Below are 21,715 nucleotides of genomic sequence, written 5' to 3'. Positions count from 1 at the left end.
TACTGGGCCCAGGCGCCTCCATAGTCTAGGCTGATGCAAAGTGCCTTATAGTTGCTGTCATGCCTCCCCACTGGCCCCTCAACTTGAAAGATTATGGGATGGTGGTAGTAGGAAGGGCTTGCACCCTAGTTTGGTGGAGGAGCTGCTGCTAGGCCTCATCAAGCTGCAGCAGGACCATTGGTAGTATAGCAGGGCTTTATTTTGGAAAGAAACAATCTGAAATTAAAATTGATTAACTTTGAATGTTCACTTGATTCTTTCCAAATTAATGCCTTAATCTGTCCTAATCAGGTGGAGGGGTTGTATCTACTTACCACAAGTTAATACCTCTGGCACATTGCCAGGGGGAAAGGGGGATTCCTGGCTGGCTTTAGAATGAAATATAATTCTTGGAACTCCCTGCAGCACCCAAAGGCTGATTCGATCCACACAACCTCAGCAAATGGAATCCAGGCTACAGGATGCCACAAGCAGAAATGAGATGCTCTGCAGATCTCTTTTGGCAACACAAACAAAGACACAAACTTGTCTTTGTGGCAGGACTGAGTCGGAAGCTACAATGACTTTGAAAGGGACAACTCAGGCTGTAATCCCACGCACACTTACTTGGAACCAAGTCCCACTGAAATCAGCAGGACTTACTTTTGGGTAGGTGTTTATAAGATTGCACCATCATTGCTGGTGAGATGCACCAGCGCAGTCTAGTGTCGCAAGGCAAGGATTATAGAGATCTAGGTTCAAAACACTCAACAGCCATGAAGCTCACTGGATGAATTTGGACCAGTCGCCACCTCACAGCTTAACCGACCACACAAGAGTTTTGTGAGGATAAAACTGGGGCGAGGAAGACAATGCACATTGCCTTAAGTTTCTGGGAGGAAAAGCATTATATAAATGTAATGTGGCAAATGAATAAAACAAAAGTGGTATTTCAAGGCAGATTTTGCATTGCCATGGAGAAGATCCAAGAATCTTTTCCTTTGGTGCAGGAGGGTCTTCTGACCAATTCCTTGGTACCTCATGTTCCCAGTTTTCCATCTCTGTTTGCAGCAAACTCCTGTCACAGGGATTTTCATCAGTGTCGCCTCTCCAGACTAAGCATGAATTTCCCCTGGAATTTGGTAGTATCATGCAAAACACCCACCCACCCACCCCTCGTTTTGCCTTTGTGCTTGCTGAGGAAGCAGTTCTGGCAGAAGCAGGATTTACCTATGAGCAGCAGCAGCAGCAGCAGGAAGAGGGAATGAATCCCCCACCACCACCCCATTCTGCCTTTTCTGCAGCATATCCGACTGTGTGTGACATCACCACTGACAGAAGCCAATAAGACCACTCTTTCTCCTTTCCCTCGAAGAGAGAGAGAGTGCTGGAGCTGAGCGCAGCCAGGCCAAGTGAGCTGCCATCCATGCTCAGCCTGCGTGGGGCTGATGCAGCTGAGTGTTCAGTTGCTAGGGACCGAGTAGTCTTGGGAGCAAACGCGCCAGCTAGTTCCCATGCAGGGAATGGGGACCTTCCGGCTGGGGAGAAGGACTGTGATGTACACAGTGGAAACCATTCCCAAAGGGAAGAATCGAGTGCTGGGGGTGAGTGACAGAACGGTGGGGGGGCACTTTGGGGAGGGAGGTGAGCTGGGATATTGAGGGAGGAGGATGGAGAGGACTGGGGTGGATTCCCCTGAAATGGCAGCCGATCTCCTAACTTAGGGGGCAGTGGTATTCTAGATCTCTCCTGTTTCTGAATTAAGCATGTGTGAGAGAAAGAGAGAGAAGCAGGACGGGGGATGGTGGAGAAACATCAGGACGGCTAATCATTATGGTCCCTTAAATTAACCTGGGAATTTATTATGCCTCTCAGATGAAAGGGAATAGCTTTTTGAGAGCAGCTCGTCAGGAAGTGGTTTTGTGTATGTGTGTGTATTCATATGCTAAATATTCCCAAGGAGCAGTAACTAAATCTGAAGCCAGAAAGGAGAGTGGGAAAAGATCCCGCTGGTCGCTACCTCTAAAATGCCCGGTGCCCTGGTGTGTGCTACGGGGTTGCAGACTTCAGCATCAATGTTAGGCGAGGGGACAGATGAGCATTCGTGCTTCGGTACATGAAGGAAGTGAGCAGCATCGCTCTAGCAACACAGCACAAAAGGCAGAATTAGGCAGTGGAACATGATCAAATCCTAGCACCACTATTTGCGAGAGAGAATTGCTGTGTCCATCACTGTTAGCTACAACAACTAAATGGAGCCTTCATGTTCAAAGGCAGTATACCCCGTAATGCCTGGTGTTGGGGACAGACAAGGGAGGGCATTGCTTTTATGCCCTGCTTCTGAGTTTTCAAGACACAATGGGCTGACTGCAATTGGAAACAGAATACTGGACTAGATCGACCATGGGTGGGGAACCTGTGGACCTACAGATCTTGCTAGACAACAGCTCCTTTCATCCCTGACCATTGGCAGCTAGAGTCCATCAACATCGGGGAAGTGGAGGCACAGGTGTCTATCCTTGCATCAGTCTGATGGGGGAAATTGGACTGTTTACAAACCTGACCTAGGGCCCTGAACACTAATTCCAGATATGGTGTGTGTGTGTAGGTGTGAATACTTTGCACATGCCCAGAGGCCTTCTCCTCACTATTAATCCACATACTCCTGCCAGAGCTCAGAACTAGCTTTTAAAATGGGTTCCATGGCTGAGTCTTGGTGAGTGGTGACTCAAAGCAAGCCTTGGCACTGATCCTAGAGGCAGAGTGAGTTTTTCAGCCTTGCCTTGTTCTGAATGTTAAGGGCAGAGTCAGAACACTCTTGCAATGGTTTGCAGATAATAAGGAGCAGCAGTACACCCGCCCCCCAGCAGCCTTCTCCCCTCTTTTCTTTCCTGCCTCTTTACAGACTGATGGAAGATAGCAAAACATAGGGCAACGCTTTGGGGAAAGAGAAGGCTTTAGGGCCACATTACTGAGTGGACCTGCTCAGTACAATGACTTTATAAAGCCCAGATTCCATGCCACTCTCATTATGCACATGAAAAGGTTTCTTATTCTGCAGTTGTAAGAAGACAAAATGCATGGGGCTGCCTTTAAGACAATAGCTTAAGCACACAGCCATATCCGTTGGAATCTGCATAGAAAGTAACTGCTGTGTCTACTACACACTCACGTGTACTGGTCCTGCACAGGTTCAGAATAAATGAGAGTCCAGCACATTTACAAAGGGAATCTCATGGCTGATTCGATGCATTAGTGCTACAGTGAATTATGAAAGCATGGAAACAGACTTTTCCCTACCTTCTAAAAATAGGTATGCCGCTGTGCTGGGATTTCCCAGACCAGCAACACCGACTCCCTTTATGAACACAGCCCAGCTCCCAACCAGAGCGTGTGGGCTTGTGAGGCAACAGATATGCTAGAAGAGTGCTTTGGGTCACCACAAAAATAGCCTCTTGTCAGAGGAACTGATGTCAGCACACTGCTGTGCTAGGCTGCACCATGCTGAAAAGAACCACATTTACAGTGCAATCCTACACATGCCTACTAAGAAGTAAGTCCCACTGCATTCAATGGGGCTTATTCCCAGGAAAGTGGGCACGCGATTGCAGCCCTACTCTTCTTGCCCATCTGTTGGCACAAATGCAATTCATACGGTGTGCCTTGTTCTCTCTTACCGAGCCGCACAATCTGCACAATTGCATGGAAGCACAAATGCACTGAGATGAAGATTATGTTCAGATAAAAATGAGAGGCACACAATTCCCCCCCCCAGCTGACAGACGGACAGACAGACAGACAGACAGACAGACAGACATTAAAAAAGGAAGAAAGGCGGCTAGTAAATATCAGGTTATTTGTAAAGCAAATTCAGAAACCTTGGTCAGGGGTTGTCCCAGTCTACTGTGTTGGAGTAGATGCAAGTGGTAATCTCCTGTGGATGGCAAATTCTACTTGGTTTTGAGCCAGTGAAACTTATGCTCTACCAGGTGGGACCTGATTCACCAGCAGTGAAGATGTGCCCAGCCTGTAATTTCACAGACACCTGCCATTCTCACCAGATGAATCAGTATAGTTCAACAGTGTCCTTTAACTTTGAAAAAGTGATTTAGCGACTCTGAAGGTGTCAGACCTGTCACCTAGTGGCACCTTTGCTTATGCTCACAGAGTTGTTGTTTCTTACTTGTTACTGTGAGGATATCTAGCAGAAGAAATATTGTCTCTCCACCCCTACAAACACTATTCTCATGTGCACCTTTCCCAAAGGTAGCCAAAGTAGTTCCCTCCATATGTTGTGGACTATGATTCCTATCATCCCTGATCATTGGCCACAGCTGGCTAGGGCTGATGGCAATTGTAATCCATCGACATCTAGAGGGAACCACTTTGACTAACTCAGCCCCAACGTGTAATGTTGTCAATTACCTTCTGACGGCTGCTACCTTCTTTTCCTCCTTGCACCTGTCTAAGTTTCCCTGGCCCTCTTCCTTCAGCTGCTTGTCAGCCAATGCCAGGACAGAAGAATGGCCCTAAAACAGACTAGATCTCAGAAGGCAGGCAGACACAAGCTTGGTGGTCCTTAAGAATCATTTTTGCTTCTTTTGCCTTTAAACGGGCTCCAAATTGAAGCATCTTCCACATATTATGAGCCCTGATCAGTGTCTACCCAGCTGACCAAAATGCAAGAGGCTTATGTTACAATATTGCTGCAGTTTCTTTGGCTGTAACATGGTGGCAGTTTATTCTTGCCCAAATTGTTAATATTTGTACAACCAACAGCAATTTGAGTTGAAAACTGGATTTAACCGAGTCCTTTTACACATGCCTCACAAAATCCAGAGCAGTGGCAAACCAGATAAACATGGTCCCCTGTGTACAGGCCAGGGCAGAATAACACATTTCAGTTGATATTCTCCACTGCCTTGTTTAGAATAGCCTTGTGTAATTTATGACCCAGCTAAACACAGCCCATCAGTCATAAATTTCAGCCACCTCCCATTTTTGCTGTGCCAGGCAGGTAGTAAAACCTGGATGTTTGCAGATAGATAGATAGATGTGGCCCTCTCATAAATGGCTGGTGACCTGAATCCAGCTTATTTGAATACATTCTGCATACATCCTCTGTTATCTCCCATAATCTGGCTGATTCTGAGTTAACCAAAAGACCAGGATTCATTGCCTGCTGGGAGTCCTAGGAACAATCCAAACAATCATCCAACAGGATTTGCTGTGGTCACGAACCCCCTCCTCCAAATCTCACTTTCTCTTACTTGCTCATAGGTGCACCTGGATCAGCTCAGCCTGGCTTGGAGTAGATTTTAGTGGGATGTCCTCCTCCTCTGCCAACATCTGAACAATACGGAAGTGTTAATTAGAGCAGATTTTGTAAATGTCAGCTTCCATTTAGTTACCAGATGACATTAACTATACTGTTGAAGAGTCGGGAAGTGCTTAGAACATAAAGATCTCCTGATACACAAAGTCAAGTGAAATAGATGAAAATTGTGAAGCACTTTCTCAGCAGAAAGATGCCCTAGAACGTAAGGAATAGTGATCTTACCATTAAAAAGATCAACTCAGAAGATTCTCTGGCGTCAGTCCTTCGAAGTTGGTGTAATCATTAAGGGGTGTGTGTGTGTGAATGTTAATTTAGTCCATCAAGTGCCGAGTATTATTCCCCTGATTGTTCCCACAGACCATCCAGATCATGACTGGCTTCATACACATTAGCTTTGGGATCATTCTCAGCACCTTGACCAGTGTATATACCTCATACTTTGTGTCTGGAGAGATCCCCTTCTTGGGAGGAGCATCCGTGAGTATCGCACATGGGACTGGACAAGCCCCCCTGGGAAGATGGGGAGTGAGGTGGAAGAGCGAGGAAGGAAAGAGTGGAAAGAGAGTTGGCATGCCAAGTGTGAGAAACAGATAGTAGCATCCTGGAAGGGGCATCAGCTGTTGAAGGAAAAGTTTGCAGAGCCATCAGAAAACTCCCGGACTAGAGTGATTTGCAGCGCAATCCTAGTCTTGTCTACTCGGAAGTAAATTCCATTGAGTTCAGTGGAGCTTACTCCCAGGTAAGTGGGTGTAGGATTACAGCCCTAATGGAGATTTCAGGCAATGCTGCGGAGTGAAGCCATCAGATACTCTCTTGGTTTATAATGACAACAGAGGTGATGTTTTTCATCTTTCAAAAGTGTGTAATCCATTTTGAAACTCATTAAGTGTTTTGCCTAAAAATGTCCTTTATGTTCAAAAGATATGTTATAAATTTGGACTTCCTTGCCTCCCTCCCTCCCACCCACCCTCTTCAGTTTTGTTTTGAAGTGTTCAGAATTCTTTTCTTTTCGTTATGATATATTGTTAGCGTAGTGCAACTAAAAATGAAAACATTTTTATTTTGAGGAGATGCCAATTTACATTTTAAAAATCAAAAATGAAAATCAAACCATTTCAGATGCTCTCTTTCTCATTCTAGAGAGCAAAGCCATAAATGATTGTATATGTAAAGTTTGTGTTGTGCTGAAATCCTTGGACTAAATTCCTGGGGATAAATTTAGTATTTTACTTCTGGGAAATTTTATGTTAGAGAAATCTGACACTGTCTAGAATGTGTGTGGTTCCCCCCCTCACACAAAATCTGTGCAAAACTTAAACAAACATGTCAAAAACTCCAAGGCACAATGCCCTTTATGCTGAAAAGTCGGTTTTACATCTTGTCACCCAAAGATGTCTTATTTGGGTCTCCATGCAGAATTACAGAGAAATGAATGAACCCTCAGGTGCAAACTACCCGCTATATGAACATGGGTTTAATTAATTTCTGACTAAAATGAAATGAAAAGCACTCTTGGAAGGCTTAAATTTCAAGTTGGGAAGTGGCAGGGGGAAACGGATGCTAAGCAGTGTGTGTGTGTACAAAATCACCTGCCCTCACAGGTTTCCAGCAAGGCTATTATTAGGCAAAGAGAAGAAGCTGCTTCAGGTGGTGGAAGGGTTCAAGGTAGTGCCTTCTGCACCTGCCCTGCTGCCTCCACTACAGGTGAAAAAGTGGTGCTGGACTCAGCGCTGATTTCCAGCAAGATCTTGCGAGATTTTGGCAAGATCTTGAGAGGTCTTGCTGGAACCTACTGTTGCCGCTGCTGCTTCACACTGCCACTGCACAACCTAGGTAAGAGATGCTTGGGCAGGGGCAGTGGGGCGCAGGCAGGGTGGCCTTCCCCATTTCTTCTCAAACAGCGAAACAGGATGTGCTACCCTTGGTTTCCAGACATCAAAATGGGATTTTTCTTCCCTAGGGGAATAGGGAGAAAGCAGCTTTGGAAGGAGCAATGTTGCATTGCAACAGAAAATTAGCCAGCAAGGGAAGAGTGAAGCATAACACCACCTTTGCTACTCCCCTCAAAATCACAGCGGCCTGAGGCAACTTTTCATACAAACAAACAAACAAACAAACAAACAAACACACACACTGAGCAGGGCTTCTTTACACACTGTTGTATAATGTGTGTAGTTTTCCTGAGTCATACAGTGGTACCTCAGGTTACAAACGCTTCGGGTTACAGATGCTTCAGGTTACAGACTCTGCTAACCCCGAAGTAGTACCTCAGGTTAAGAACTTTACCTCAGGATGAGAACAGAAATCGCGCAGCAGCGGCAGTGGGAGGCCCCATTAGCTAAAGTGGTGCTTCAGGTTAAGAACAGTTTCAGGTTAAGAAGGGACCTCCAGAACAAATTAAGTTCTTAACCAGAGGTACCACTGTAATTTGAAATTATGAACATTGAACTACTCAAAAGAAAATATGCAGCAGTTCTATCAAATGTTATACAGTATAAGCTACTGTGAGTGGCAGCCTTCGATAGATGCCCTCGTTCCTTATGTCCCAGTCTGAAAGATTGGAAATTACACGCACCTTCTGTAAAAGGTTCAGGGGTTCAGGTCTGAGAGCCACATTGATCTTATTTGGGGTTTGGCCTTATCTGAGGGTATTTTTTTTAAGGATATTGTTACATGCCACCTCAATCTCCAAGTGGTGTGAGATTTCAGGGGTTGGGGCCTGGAACATAGAATCAATCACCAGATGACAGGCAGGTATAATTTCCACTGCAGCTGTCTAAATTACCATTTAACAGCCCTGATTGTTGTACCAAAGGGTGGCTACATTATCTTCAATAATGTAGCGACTGTCCACACTAAGTGACGTCAACGTCAACTCATAGTCCTCTCTTCCAACAACATGGAACATGTAAAAGGGCTTTGGGAATGTAAGACTGCAGAACGGTATAGCCTATTAAACTTAGTTGTTGCAGTTCATGCTGAAAAAACAACAGTAATTTCAGATTTTCAGTAACTGAAATAAAGTGAAAACACACAGTCATATAAAACGTTTCCAAGTCTCACAACTAGTTCTTTTTTTTACAGAAAGGGTAGAATGTGCCTTCAACCCTAAGTTTTTTTTTATAAAAAAAAATCTCTTTCTGTCTATGGCAGAATCAAGCATCTGGTTATCTTATGACAAAATGTCACCTCCCAAGCTTTGTAAAAGATTAGCAAGTATTTCACATACATAAACCTTGAAAAACCAAACCAAAGTGAGATGGTTGTTGTGGTATGGTTGGAATTGTGATAACATAAAAAATCCCAGTGAATGTCTGTACATTTGCCACCTATTTTCCACCTCCTGAGGCAACCAAAATAACTTCAGTATTAGATAGAGAATTCATTCTTTTTGAAGGAGTGACCCTAAGACTTGGGAGGCATAAAAAAGTACGGTAATCTTCGTCTCTGGATAATGGAAGTATTTTTAAAAAGTCCATTGACAGGCTAAAAGTTCATTAGACCTGTGCAGGCCTTCCAGCTAGCATTAAGGAGCCCATCCACAACCACGGTAAGCCTACAGCAAGAGGTTCTCACCTTTTCTGCTCTCAGGGCTCATATTACTGAGCCCCAACAGTCACAAAATGGTGGCAAATGGAGGAAGAGTTTGGCACAATCAGCTGGCAATTACTGACATCATTTCCTACTAATATCTAATCCATCTTTGGAGATTCCTAAATTCTTTGCTCCAGCATTTTCCTAATGGCAAGGGTTCCGTACCTAAGCTTTCCTCAAGTACAGACCTTTGCTCTGGAGCTATTTGTGACAGCCTCTCTGATCCATTAAGAAGGCTTTTTCTTTTATATTTTTCTCTCCCCATCCCCACATACCTCTCAATGGTTTTTTTTTTTAAAAACCCAAAACATCTCCTGTAATTTCTTCTCCCATTCTCCTTTCACACTAGTACCATATTCCCCAGTTTCCAGTTTCTGTCACCCATTCTCCCTGGTCCTTTTACAGCCACTTCTCATTCCCAGAACAGTTTCTCTCACCTATGTATTCCCTTTTTATTCCCGGTTTCTCTCCTCTGACCCTTTCACCTTGGTGGAGGGAGACCTTCTCCCCCCACCGCCTTCTCTGACTCCTGGCCACCTTTACTCAGCATGCAAGCAGTTGCTAATGGGTCCAACTAAAAGGCTATTGCTAGGAGGGATGGAGCAGGCAAGTGAGGAGGCTGTTTACGAATCACTGGCTTAGAGGAGACAGAGTCCAGTGAGCTAGACAAGAGCTTTCCTGTCTCTCTCCAACACGACCAGAGCAGCAACTGCAGACTTCATCCAGCCACAACTAAATCCAATGCCACCTAGTGCCAAAACTGTCCAGATGGGATCTTACTGGATTCTCTGTTTACCTAATCTTGTTGGGTTGAAGGGCGCCGTTCACTGGCTGGGCAGAGCTGCCATCTTCAGAGTGACATGGCAGAACATCAGCAGTTAGATTGGAACACCCTTCTGCTTAAAAATAAACAACAAGAAAAAAACGCTTCACGGGTATAAAGACTTTGATGCTGTGGAAGGCAGAGCCAGCCCCAAACTTTTCCCTTTCTGAGACAGAGCACAAGATGGCATCTCCACCCATTCTATGTACTGATGCTGATTAGATTGGCAGTTGAACCTTACTTCAATGCTGTCGATGCGATAGCATCCTGCAGTGCACCTGAGGGCAGCAGGCTACTTCAGGGGGTATATTGACAGGCCTGTGGCAAATTTAGCTCTGATCACCAACAGTGAACAATGGCTGAGGGGCTCAGGGGTTCTACTGCCTGAGGCGATGACTCCACCCTGCCTGATAGTAGAGCCGGCCCCTCAGGAAGGTGTTTTCAGTAGTGCTCTATCAATAACGTGAATGAACCCTAGCCAGTACTTGGAAAGTTCATTTTAAAAAGGATTGCACCCCTCCCAAAAGGAATCAAGTACATACAGTTCAAGTTGAGATTCCTGCATTTCAGGGGGTTGGAATAGATGACCCTTGAGGTCTCTTGCAACTCCATGGTGCTATGATTTTATGATCCCTTCAATTCATATTTTGTTCACGTCATCCTTGGCATTTCCCCCCAGCCTTCAGAGTTTTACAAGCTGCTCTGCTAAAATATAAAACATACTCAAAAAGTCTAAGAAAGCACGCACTGTGTAATGTCAGCAATTGCTTTACTTATTACCCCTAACAATTGTGTTTTTTAAGCTTAAATAGCAGCATCGCTTTTCAGATAGGTGAAAATGGTCAATGCATTGGCCATGAACAAACAGAGTTAGGGGTGATGAAACCCTATAAGAATTGAAATTTAATCAAATTAGAAATTGCCCAGAGTTCCACAGCAAAAGGAACTTAATTCGTGTTCACAGCTTCTTTCAGATGTAATTCAGAGATTTTTTTAAATTCAGTGAATTAGTTATTCTGAATTAGTTCATTCCTTCCAAGCACTGATTCTAGCCTGCCTTCTGGCCCTGTCTATTCCCACTTAAACATCATAATAGGTGTTTTAAAAGACAAGAGTTCTCTGTGGCTTTTCAACACCTTCTCTTGCTGCATGAGAGAAGGAGCGATGAAGAAGGACAGCACAGGATTAGCTAGTGCCAGTTTTAACCTGCATGCAGACAGCAAGCACATACTTTAATCAGGATCCACGTTGGGTTACCATCTGTACAAGCTGATATGCAGTATGGCTTCTCTGTGGTGGTTGTTACGATGTCACCGTGCAGCCGCCCCAGAAAAGTGCCATCATGTGGCCCTGCCTCTTTGTGGATCTTCCTCCTCTCTGCCAGCTTGCCACCCTCTAATGGAAGAGGAATGACAGCAAGAATTCTTACTTAACCATTTGCTTATTGTGCAGCCTTAAGCATACTTGTTAGGAAGTCCCATTGGACTTAATTCATTAAAAAAAATGGTTTAGGATCAGGGATAGCAAATACATAACATGCATAAATTCTATGCTTCAAATCATTTGACAAAGTTTGGGGAAATTCAATCAATATTTTGAATATTCAGTATTCAAATATAGAGAGAATTTTGCTCTTCTGATATATTTACCACTTTCAGGGCCTAATCAGATGTTAATAGGACACATAGCTGCCGCCAGCTTACATGACTCGCCCTGCTCTGCCATATGCATGTCACCAGTAATGTCAAATAAGCATGTCAGATAAACATGTGAAATGACATCATGCTGTCAAGCATTTATTTCCCCATCCTCTGTAACTGCCAGTTAACTGGAGTGGGAAAATACTAATCACAGTGACATCATCAAGGAGATGAAGGGGGCAGATATTGGTCTGCCACAATGCATTCCCTGTGATGTTTAGTTAAGCTCTTATTATCCCAGTCAAAAAGCAACTCCTTTTTATTTCCAGGGGTGTGGCAGCAGCATTTTATCCCCCCCCCCCAGTTCATTTCTGGTTCATTTTTATCTTGTATTGCTTCAGTACAAATTTCCCATATAGGGATGGAAGGATCTGTCAATTTTGGTTCTCTCAGTTTCTCATTTTTCTAATTTTGAACTCATTTGTCTGCTTTTTGCAGTAATAATTTTTAAAATCCTCTTGAAAATTTACCAGTGTTTTAGTGCCAATTTCTCCCATTAAACACATTTTTATATGCAGTTTTGAATAATGTACACATTTTTGTCAAGCAATTCCCCCCACTCCGATATAATGCATTTTTGTATGCTCTTTTTCAAGAATACCTCCATTCTTATCCCTAATGTATGTGTTCTTGGAAGCATTTTTGGGGTGGAGAACTGCATTGTAAAATTCTGATGTGTGAATTTTGAAGGATAGCATATGAATTTGATACGTTCAGCTTTAAATGCATACTGAATCAAATTTCTCCCTCCCTCCCTATGCTCCTGTTCACATGTGCCTCCTCCTCCTCCTGGATTTGTGAGCCTAAGCTGTTGTTCCTTATTAATGGCAGACTGCACAAGATTGCACTGCTGCAATTTCAAGGAAGAATTGGGAAGGAACCAGTTTGAGGAGCAGATGGGTTGCTAAGGTGTCTCTGGCGGAAGTTGCATGGATGCAGTGGACACAAACTTTGCAGTACAGTGGTACCTCGGGTTACATACACTTCAGGTTACATATGCTTCAGGTTATATACACTTCAGGTTACAGACTCTGCTAACCCAGAAATAGTACCTCGGGTTAATAACTTTGCTTCAGGATGAGAACAGAAATCGTGCTCCAGCGGCACAGCAGCAGTGGGAGGCCCCATTAGCTAAAGTGGTGCTTCAGGTTAAGAACAGTTTCAGGTTAAGAACGGACCTCCGGAACAAATTAAGTACTTAACCAGAGGTACCACTGTACAAAGAAACTAAAAATACACCAGCAACTAGGATCAGGGTAGGGGTGGGCAGAGGGCTATGGAAAGGAAGAAATTGCATGAGAATTCTGGCCAGATAATAAGTCTTTGCTTCTGTATTGAAACCCACATGTTTACACTTTTTTTGTTAAAAAAAGAAAAAAGTGTGGAGTGCTAAACAAATGCAGTTCATGAAATGTGATCTGAAAATGACGCATCAAGTTACCTTCTATACCAATCATATAGAAAATAGTGGGTGCATCCTGACCTTACTTTAGGGCAAGTGCATGGGGAAATGGCTGCCTAGCAATGGGTGAGGTTAGGGTGGGGTGCACTGCCAACGTTCACTCCTACTGTTAACCTGTGACTGTCTTTTCTGAGAAGTTTCATCAACATCTCGTTTTTCACGTTGCAGTCTGTTCACACACATCTTCCATTCTCCATCCACTTCATACAACTTACTTGCCCTGGGTGGTCTTATTCTATCGCTCAATTTTCCTTTGCTGTTTATTGGTGTCCTTCTGTGTTGTCTTTTACCTTTTTGTGTGTGAGGCTTAAAGTGATCCTTGCTTTAAATTGCGATGGGATGCGAATAGGAAACCTAAGGCAGAATGCACACTTATATTGTAAAAGCCTCGATTCTGCTTTCTAACAGAGCCATCTCCAAATCTGAAGGGGCCCTTGGCAGAGGGCTTTCTGGTGCCCCTCCTGCTCTTACAGGGTGCCCCTGGCTTCTGGCTTACCTGCTGGTGGCAATGGGCAGCTTCAGGCCCCCATGATAAATTGCCTGCCATGCCCCTGATATCATGTTACTCTGGGGCATTGTGGAGAATTAAAATGCTAGGCTTTTGCATTGCCGGCCTATGCACTGGCACCCTAGGAGCAGTCTGAAAGTGCTGGCATAGCCTGATTAAAATTGGCCATGGTTGAGCAATGGAGAGGTTCAAAGATTATTTAAGCCTCAGGTACGAAATCACCCTTAAGTTGTTTCTGCAAAACCACTTCCCCAAGATGCATTGTTCCTCACTCCTGCCCTGATTAGGGCTCCGACAAACATTCACCTTGAAATTAACACAGCCAGACAAAGGACTGCTAAGGATACTTGTCTCACTGAGTAATCAGATTGTTTTGATACTTTCTGCCCTCACAGTCCTCAGCCGCTGCCACTTTGTCTGAGGTGATCAATGGGTTCTCTTGTTTTCAAGCTTCCTTGACATCATCGCATAAGAGTCGCACCCCTTCTCTGTGTAACCATTGACAAAATAAAATGGTTCACCATTGGAATAAGCGGCAGTGTGGGGGAAAGAGGCTAAAGAAGACTGTGAGGGCAACGGATGAAAAGGGAAATGGCTCAGAGAAGTTCAGCATTGAGACAATAGCCCTCCTCGAATATTCTGTATGTGAGTTAGGTAAACTCATGATGGGTGTGCATAGGGCACTAATTCCACACCCCTGATGCTGTTCGCATCACCTTCCATGAGTTGTAAGCTGAATGTACAAAGTGAGGGGCCTCCTGTGCTCATGGAGTCTTCCTGTGTGTGAAATAGAATCCTAACAGAGCCAAAAGGCAGGCTCTTCAGTTCATACATTTACCACCACCACCATCCGACTTGCAGAAGGCTAGGCAACAGGGGTGGGGTAGTATGCTTGTACCCTCAGCTCCCCCTTTTTGTGGTCACTTAACTCAAATATAAGCCACTTGAAGAGGGCTAATGTCAGATATGTTCACAAGTGCTGAAAACTGCAAAAATAGGAAGCTTCTTTTTTCTCTTTCTTTTTATTTGACTTTACTTTGTTTTATTTTTGACACTCACAAAACCAAACGTTTCATCTCAGCTCTAAAATCAACAGCATCAAATGCACTACACTCTTTCTGTGGCTCCGAAGCAGAGAATCCATAGCATGGCTCCGCATCACCCCAGTCACTTGAGCTATCACTTGATCAACCATCATTCTGGGGGGTGGCTCTGCCTAGGCTCAGAGGTGTCAGGCCTCATTCATCTTGCGCCTCCAACTTCCTTTTGGAGGTAGGAGGTGCCTGCCAAGAGTACAGAAACAGTCTTAGTTTTGAGGCCCAGAATGGAACATTGAAGTAGACGATGGGGATGTTAAGTGAGTTGTAAGAAGATCAGCTGTCCCAGACAGTAGAGATCGTTTACTTGTGGGAAATCTGACCTGGCCAGATGATGGGGCAGCCTTGCTACATGTGGTTAAGAGGCTATAATAGGCTTTCTCCCTTGAACAAACCATCCTTAAAAATAAATAAAAAGCCAGCAAGGATGGTACCAATCTTCCTCTTCATTTCTATCACAGACTTCTAAGGTGGGTCCAGTGATTGTGGGAAGGGTAATTGCCTTTAACATGACTATCAATTACACACTTGTTTCCTTCCTCCCAAACAGTTCATTGTCTCCGGATGCCTCACAATTGGTGCTGAGAAGAGCCCTACAGAGTGTGCAGTGAGTTGAAGTCAGCCGTTCTTTTAACTGTAGTCTAACTCTGCTCACCTCAGATGAACAGCTAAGGTTTGGCAGGTTTCTGGGATCAACTGAGCAACAGTGTGTTGTGGCGTAGCGGTTAAGAGCGTTGGACTAGAACTGAGGAGACTCTGGTTCAAATCCTTACTCAGCCATGAAGCTCAGGAGGAGAATTTGTGCCAATCACTATTTCTCAGCCTCACTTACTTCATAGGGTTGCTGTGAGGACAGGTTGTGGGAGGGGCGGGGGAGAGAACCATATGTGCTACTTGAGCTTCCTGGAGGAAAGATGGAATATAAATGCAATGAAAAAATAGTGGAGACTTTGTAACAATAATCTGAAGTGAAAGTAGATTCTGAGGTTAAAGAAAGTCCCATTCAGAGCCTGATTTCAGCCCTGATCAGATTGCATCAGGGAAGTGGAACTTGTTGCCCTCCAGATACTGTTGAACTACAACTCCCATCGTGCCTGGCTATTAGCAAGGTTGGCTGGTGCTGATGGGATATAGAGTCCAAAAGCATATTGGGGGCCATAGGTTTGCTACACCTGGCTTTCATGAAATATATGTGGTCCTATTGCAGGGGAATTCTCCGCTTTATATATAGGGTTTTTGCACAGCATTGAAAGGCTCAGTACAATACAGAGGGACATTTACCCAGGTCTGAGGGTAGATGATGCAGCCGCCTTGCTGAAGCTTGGTTTTATAATGGGGAGTAGGGCTAGCAAGAGCTATGCAATATGTGCAAAGGATACTGTGGTAGATATTTATGAAACGGCAGGACAGGGCAGGAATGGGGCTATTTCTTGTGGCATTATTGCACTCCTTTTTGGGTTGCCATATATTCCATATGGACTAGCCACAAATTGGACAGAGTGAGAGGCTTGTACCACTTAGAGGAGGAGGGTGTGGAGGATAATCTGCCCTCCTGTGGCCCAGTATTTAGTCATCTTCCTTACAGCTTCTCCATATCATGTTTCCTACAAGAGTAAGAAGCACTGTTCTGCTTTCTGGCATGTCCTTCCAAGGCCCTTTCAGTCTATCCCTGTGAATTATTGTAAATACAAAGCTTTAGGTAAGGAGTGGAAAATTGGAAATGGCCCGCCAGCTGCTGTTGGACTACAGCTCCCATTATCCATCACCACTGGCCATGTTGGCTGGGTCTGATGGGAACTGGAGTCCAGTAACAGCTGGAGGGCTGCTGGTTCCCTTAGATCTACTAGATTAGGGCTGCAGTCCTATATCCACTTATATAAGAGTAAGTCCCATTCTTTACCTCCAAGTAAATATGCATAGGATTGCACTTTAAATTCAATATCACAGGACTCACCCTCACTGAATTCAACTGAGCTTATATCTGAGTAAGCATGCAGAGGATGATGGGGCTGCATCTGAAGTTGTTCTTAGTCTTATGGGAAGAACTTTGAAGAATGCCTTTGTAGTGAAGTTTTGAATCTCCGGGAACCCAGATGAAGCTGCTGCGGAGAGGGTGAGAGTTTCAAGCAGAGGAAAGTTGATATATTATTCTTGGGTGATCCAGAGCTGGAGGCAGACAATAGCACACAACAGAGGCATTGCTGCTGACGGCGTTCATATACCCCTATTGTCTCTCTTCAGGGATGCACGGAGGGTGAGGAGTGTTTCAGAAAACCTATTTGAGCAGAGATCACAGCAAGACAAAAAAGAGTGTACATCACAGGCAGTGATGTCTCTATCATGCCGCCTTCAGCTCCCTCCAAAGCTGCCATTTGTGTCTTTCAGCCTAAGCAGCTTCCGTGGCTGCCAGATCCACTCTCTGGGTGCTTCACATCATGAGTCTCACTTGACATCATGAGACTCACTTGACACTGGAATTGAGAGACTGGAGTTCCTAAGCAATGACTATAGAAGAGGATGGCAGCTCCTGCACTTTGCTACCACTTTAAATAGCAGAATACCTCCTCGCAAATAGCCTGCATTCAGTGTTTTATGTTTTTCAGGTAAAAGGCTCCCAAGCCATGAATATCATCAGTGCCATCTTTGCATTACTTGGAATATTGACTTTTATAGTAGACCTGAGCAAAAATGGGCCATTTCATTATGATGATAACCATCACTATTCTCTGGTTATGGTAAGTTTCCCTACCTCAGCAACAACATAACTTTTTGAGATTAACGAGGGGAGGGGAGTTAGAGGGGTTAGTACATGCATATTTTAATATAAATGGACTAGCATTTACAATGTGCTTAAGGTGCCTCCAAATACTGTCAAGAATACAGAGTCAGCATGCCAGCTGCATGGGGACTGTCAGGATCCCAAATGGTAGGTGAGGGTCAAGATGTGGGTAGCGCAGTCTCAAAGAGCAACCATTGCACAGCCCACGCATCCATACTCTCAGGAACCACATCATTGTCGTGGTGCTTGCCCCACTTCTGTGCTGGCATTACAATGTGAAATTCACTATGGGAAAAGCTGCCCACATGTTCCCTCACCCAGCTCTCTCTAACATAAATCTCATTCCGCCGCCTTCCCCCTGCTAGCCTTTACCGCTGTTAGGTAGTGCATCAGCACAATGAACCATGGTAAATGCTAGCAACCAGGATTCCATCTGAGCTGGCCCTGCCATTAGTCAAAGTGAGGCAGCCGCCTCAGGCAGCAAATACTGATGGGTTTGGAATGGTGGTGAGTTGCTTGAGATGTTTGTGCAACACAGCCTTCTCTTCACCCCTTGAATTTGCTTGCTAGTCACAGGTGTGATGAAGGGCATTGTCCCATGGCCAGTGCTGAAGTAAGATTCGACTGCCAGGTGAGTGGGCTTAAGGGATGTGGGAGGGCACCATCTTGTCCTTCACCTCAGGCAGCAAAATGTCTTGGTCTGGCAACCTAAAATCTGATCTTAAAACCTGATCTGATATTCGACTGCCAGGTGAGTGGGCTTAAGGGATGTGGGAGGGCACCATCTTGTCCTTCACCTCAGGCAGCAAAATGTCTTGGTCTGGCAACCTAAAATCTGATCTTAAAACCTGATCTTAAGTAGCATTTGCTAACCAGCTTCAGATCTTGATTCCAGGTCCTGGTTAAGAGGGTGACGGTTATTGTGGTGCTATTTATTAGTCATGAATCTTGAAAGTCTCCAGCTGAGACTGGAGTCAGACTGTGCAGGGAACATCTCTCTCTCCCCATCCCCCTTCCATCTCACATTCTCTCTCTGTCTCTCTCTGTCCGTCTCCCTTACACACAGAGAGAGAGCCAAAAAGCTTTAAAGAGCTGGCATGAAAGTACAGCGGTGGGTGTTTTCTCAAGCTAAATCATTCAGACCAAGGACACAGGCAACCTGATAATAATCCTATGCATGTTTACTCAGAAGTAAGTCCTACTGTGTTCAATAAGGGTTACTCCTAGGCAAGTATGCAGAGGATTACAGCCAGAGTCTCATTTCCTATTAGCAGCTAGACGCCCATGCCACAGCCAGATCAAAGCAGATTTATACCCTAACTTGAATTCCTTCCTTTACATTTTATTACCTGCAAAAAAACAAGCGTTCACTGACATTTGGTCGACAGCTTCAAATACCGTAATTTCTTCCTGCATTCACACAGAATAGAGGGGGGAAAGGTACAAATCTAGGCAGGTTCACGGGAGAAGATAAATGGATAAAGTTCAGTTTGGTGATCAGCTTTGTAACATTGTGTTTGTTTCCTTTTTGGAGAAGACTGGCAACAGGATTGCCATTGTATTGCTGACATTCACCATTGTGGAATTTTGCATCGCATCTGCCACTGCATATTTTTGGTGCCGGGCAACCCGTTCTGATTCCAATGAGGTAAGTGCATAATTCTCACCAGAACTGCAATTGCATCTCTGTTTGGGGACCAGAGTGTCTCAGTTGCACTTCAGTCAGCTGCATAGGTAAATGCTTACGCCAGACGTTAGGGTGAGGAAGATGACCCAATTAGGTTGGGCAGATAGTGGGGGAATTGGTTCACGTTTTAATGCAAAGCTCCTTAATTTGCACTTTCTGAAATAATATCCTTCAAAATCCACATCTCCAAATTTTGTGATGCAGTTCTCAAACCAAGTAATGAGCACTAAAACTGCATGTATTAGGGGAAAGCATGCTTACAAATGCATATGTTCTACAAAAAGTGTCTACAAACTGATGCAGAAATGTGGGAAACTGAATTTAAGAATGGAAAAAATGAGAAACTGATGAAAATTGAAATTAATAGTTTCACCTGTCCCTGGGGTATATATTTTAGCTGATAGGAATATAGCTTTGGTTGGATAGGGATAAGAAATGTGATAATACCAGCTAATGAAATCAAGTTTAAATTTCTTCTGTTTTCTAGGCCATATTGATTGAACCGAACACCATCAGGACAGATACTGAGGCCGCATCTGTAGAATCATCAGTAACCCATCCGCCAAATTCCAATGATGTAAGTTACGATTTAAAAGTAGAGACTGTGTAGAAGACTCAAGAGGAGGAATCTGTATGGAGAAATCACACCAGCTGCACCTATTTTGAGGCGTCAACGCTGGCCCTTTCCTGCATGACAGAGTTCCGTCAATTACTGCCAGTATTCCAGCTGCCAGGCCAGTGAGGCCAAAGGGACCATCTCTCTTCTTTCTCCAGTACAGTCTCAGCTTTAGACTGTGGCTAAGAAGCATGTGGCTTGATATGCTCTGCCTTGGACTAGGAGGTAACATTTGGACTCCTCTTTTTTGCATAGGCCGTTTATGGAGCTCACCATGAGTTTGGCACATGGATTATTAACATGTTAAAGTGTCTTTGAAGACGGTGTAGTATTGGGGGGTGGTCACAGGACAGCTGGAGACCCAGAGAAGAACGCGGAAGGGAAGCATGTAGGAGCACGGGCAAGTCATTAATGCGTTTTTTCTGCCTCTGGCTGGCTACATTGGTGACCCTGGTGCAAAATGTAAGAGAAAACAGTATGTGGTGTTGATTTGGATGGCTCACTGCTCAGGGCTGCAGCTGGTTCTTAAAGACTCTCTTCCAAAGTTGAGCCTCCTGAGAAGTAGCCAGCATATGGGACTGACTTGGCCCCAATCTCTACATTGGTCCCCCTCTGCACCTCCAAAGCATGGGTGCATTGTAGAAAGCAGCTCATGGGAATCAATTTGGAAAGCTGATTGGTCATAGGAAGTTTCATCAACAATGCCGAGTTTTATTGAGTGCTGCATACTACTGCATTTATTTCGGTTAAGTGTACATACATATCCATTAAGAATATCCATAGAACAACTCCTGGGAAATTTTCTCCTAGTTTGTTCCCTAAAGGGATACTTCACACTCTCTTTGTATAGCTTGCAGGTATGATGAGCTTAAAGCAGACATTCCGGATTATTGGCTCCTCCCCTAGCATTAGTCATTCTGGAGCTGGAAACTGCCATCTAATACCTGGAGGTAAGATATGATGTCTGTTGTTAGCGGACATCAGAAAACTTTTGGCAACATTCCGCACAGATTGATTTTTCAAGGTAGACCTCTAGCATTTCCTCACACTCTTCAAGGTCAGCCATGGCACTTGAGGCAGGCCCAGGAACAAGAGGCGCAAGTGGGACTAATCTCTGCTCCTACATTGGTAACTTGGAGGGGGGTGAGCCCTGTTGGTTTAAAATAAATTAACTTTTTGACCCAAGAGGATCTGCAGCAAGTAGGGAGGCATTTAGGTGGCAGCCCTGTACCTTGTTAGATGTGCTTAGAGTCCCACTGAACTGACTGCAGCGTCAGTGTGCCTAATGGAATGAAGGACTGCAACACAGTCGAACATGAAATCCTCCAGCTTGGGCGCTATTGAAATGAATGGGAGCTGCATGAGAAGATGTGCAGTGCTCTTGAGCGGCATCCATTCATTTCAAGAAAGCTTGAGAAAGAGAGATTCCCGGTCGATCGTGCTCTTGGTTTCCAAGAGTGCTGGACTGGGTGGTTGCTGGTTTTGTTCAGGGTGGGGCGGGTTATTGACTGCATACTGTGTAAGTAGCAAGTAGTGTTTTTTGATATTTTGTATTGTTGTTATAAGGAACTGGGAATGGCTAGGTCAGAATCCATTCCGCTGGCTTCTGAGCATCTTGGTTAATGTTTCTTCAGAGCATGTTTTCATGGGGAATTTCTACTGACTATTTAATGCCTGTCTGTGAAACAGGGATACCTAATACTGAGTGGCCTCACCGAGGTCTGAATCTTGTAGCTGTTTATATGGTCCTAGACAATTTTAGGTTTTAGAGTCTGCAGCTGATTCACTCTTTCTAGGTCTGATCTTGCTTTTCATGGGTATGATTTTTTAAAATGAAAATAAATTATGTACCTGAAACAACATGCACCTGTCTTTTGACTTTTTGTTGTTGTCCCTAACAGGAGATTCATCCTCCTACAGATGCTTGCTCTTATTCCACCCAGAGCAAAATGGTGAACTAACTCACCATCCTGTTGCTCTCTTCATTGCAGCCTGATAGCTGTCTCACAGAAGGAGTTCCAATGAATTGGGGGACAGGGGGCGGGCACGAGATAGTCATCATCTATTTCTGTGAATGCTCAAAGTGGATTAATATTCAAAGATAAAGAGCACCATACTTACAAGACACCTAT

The 21,715-nt window shown here is 44.4% G+C and overlaps 1 protein-coding gene across 2 annotated transcripts; it reads left to right on the top strand.

Moving 5' to 3' along the window:
• Positions 1-1,200: 1,200 nt before the first annotated feature.
• LOC309531952 (membrane-spanning 4-domains subfamily A member 15-like) lies at positions 1,201-21,445 on the top strand. Of its 2 annotated transcripts, none has more exons than XM_082221838.1 (6): positions 1,201-1,583; positions 5,675-5,794; positions 15,052-15,108; positions 17,105-17,236; positions 18,815-18,928; positions 19,455-21,445. In XM_082221838.1, exons 1-6 carry the CDS (start codon positions 1,494-1,496, stop codon positions 19,575-19,577), a joined length of 636 nt encoding a protein of 211 aa, XP_082077964.1. In that variant the 5' UTR covers positions 1,201-1,493; the 3' UTR covers positions 19,578-21,445. The 2 variants fall into 2 exon arrangements, with proteins under 2 accessions (XP_082077964.1, XP_082077965.1); XM_082221839.1 differs by having other exon boundaries at positions 1,202-1,583; positions 18,818-18,928.
• Positions 21,446-21,715: the final 270 nt, after the last annotated feature.

This window comes from Podarcis vaucheri (assembly GCF_965113315.1).
Source record: "Podarcis vaucheri genome assembly, chromosome: 1".
NCBI lineage: Eukaryota > Metazoa > Chordata > Lepidosauria > Squamata > Lacertidae > Podarcis > Podarcis vaucheri.
Note: the sequence above shows the minus strand (reverse complement) of the source record. Positions and strands in the feature narration are given on the sequence as shown.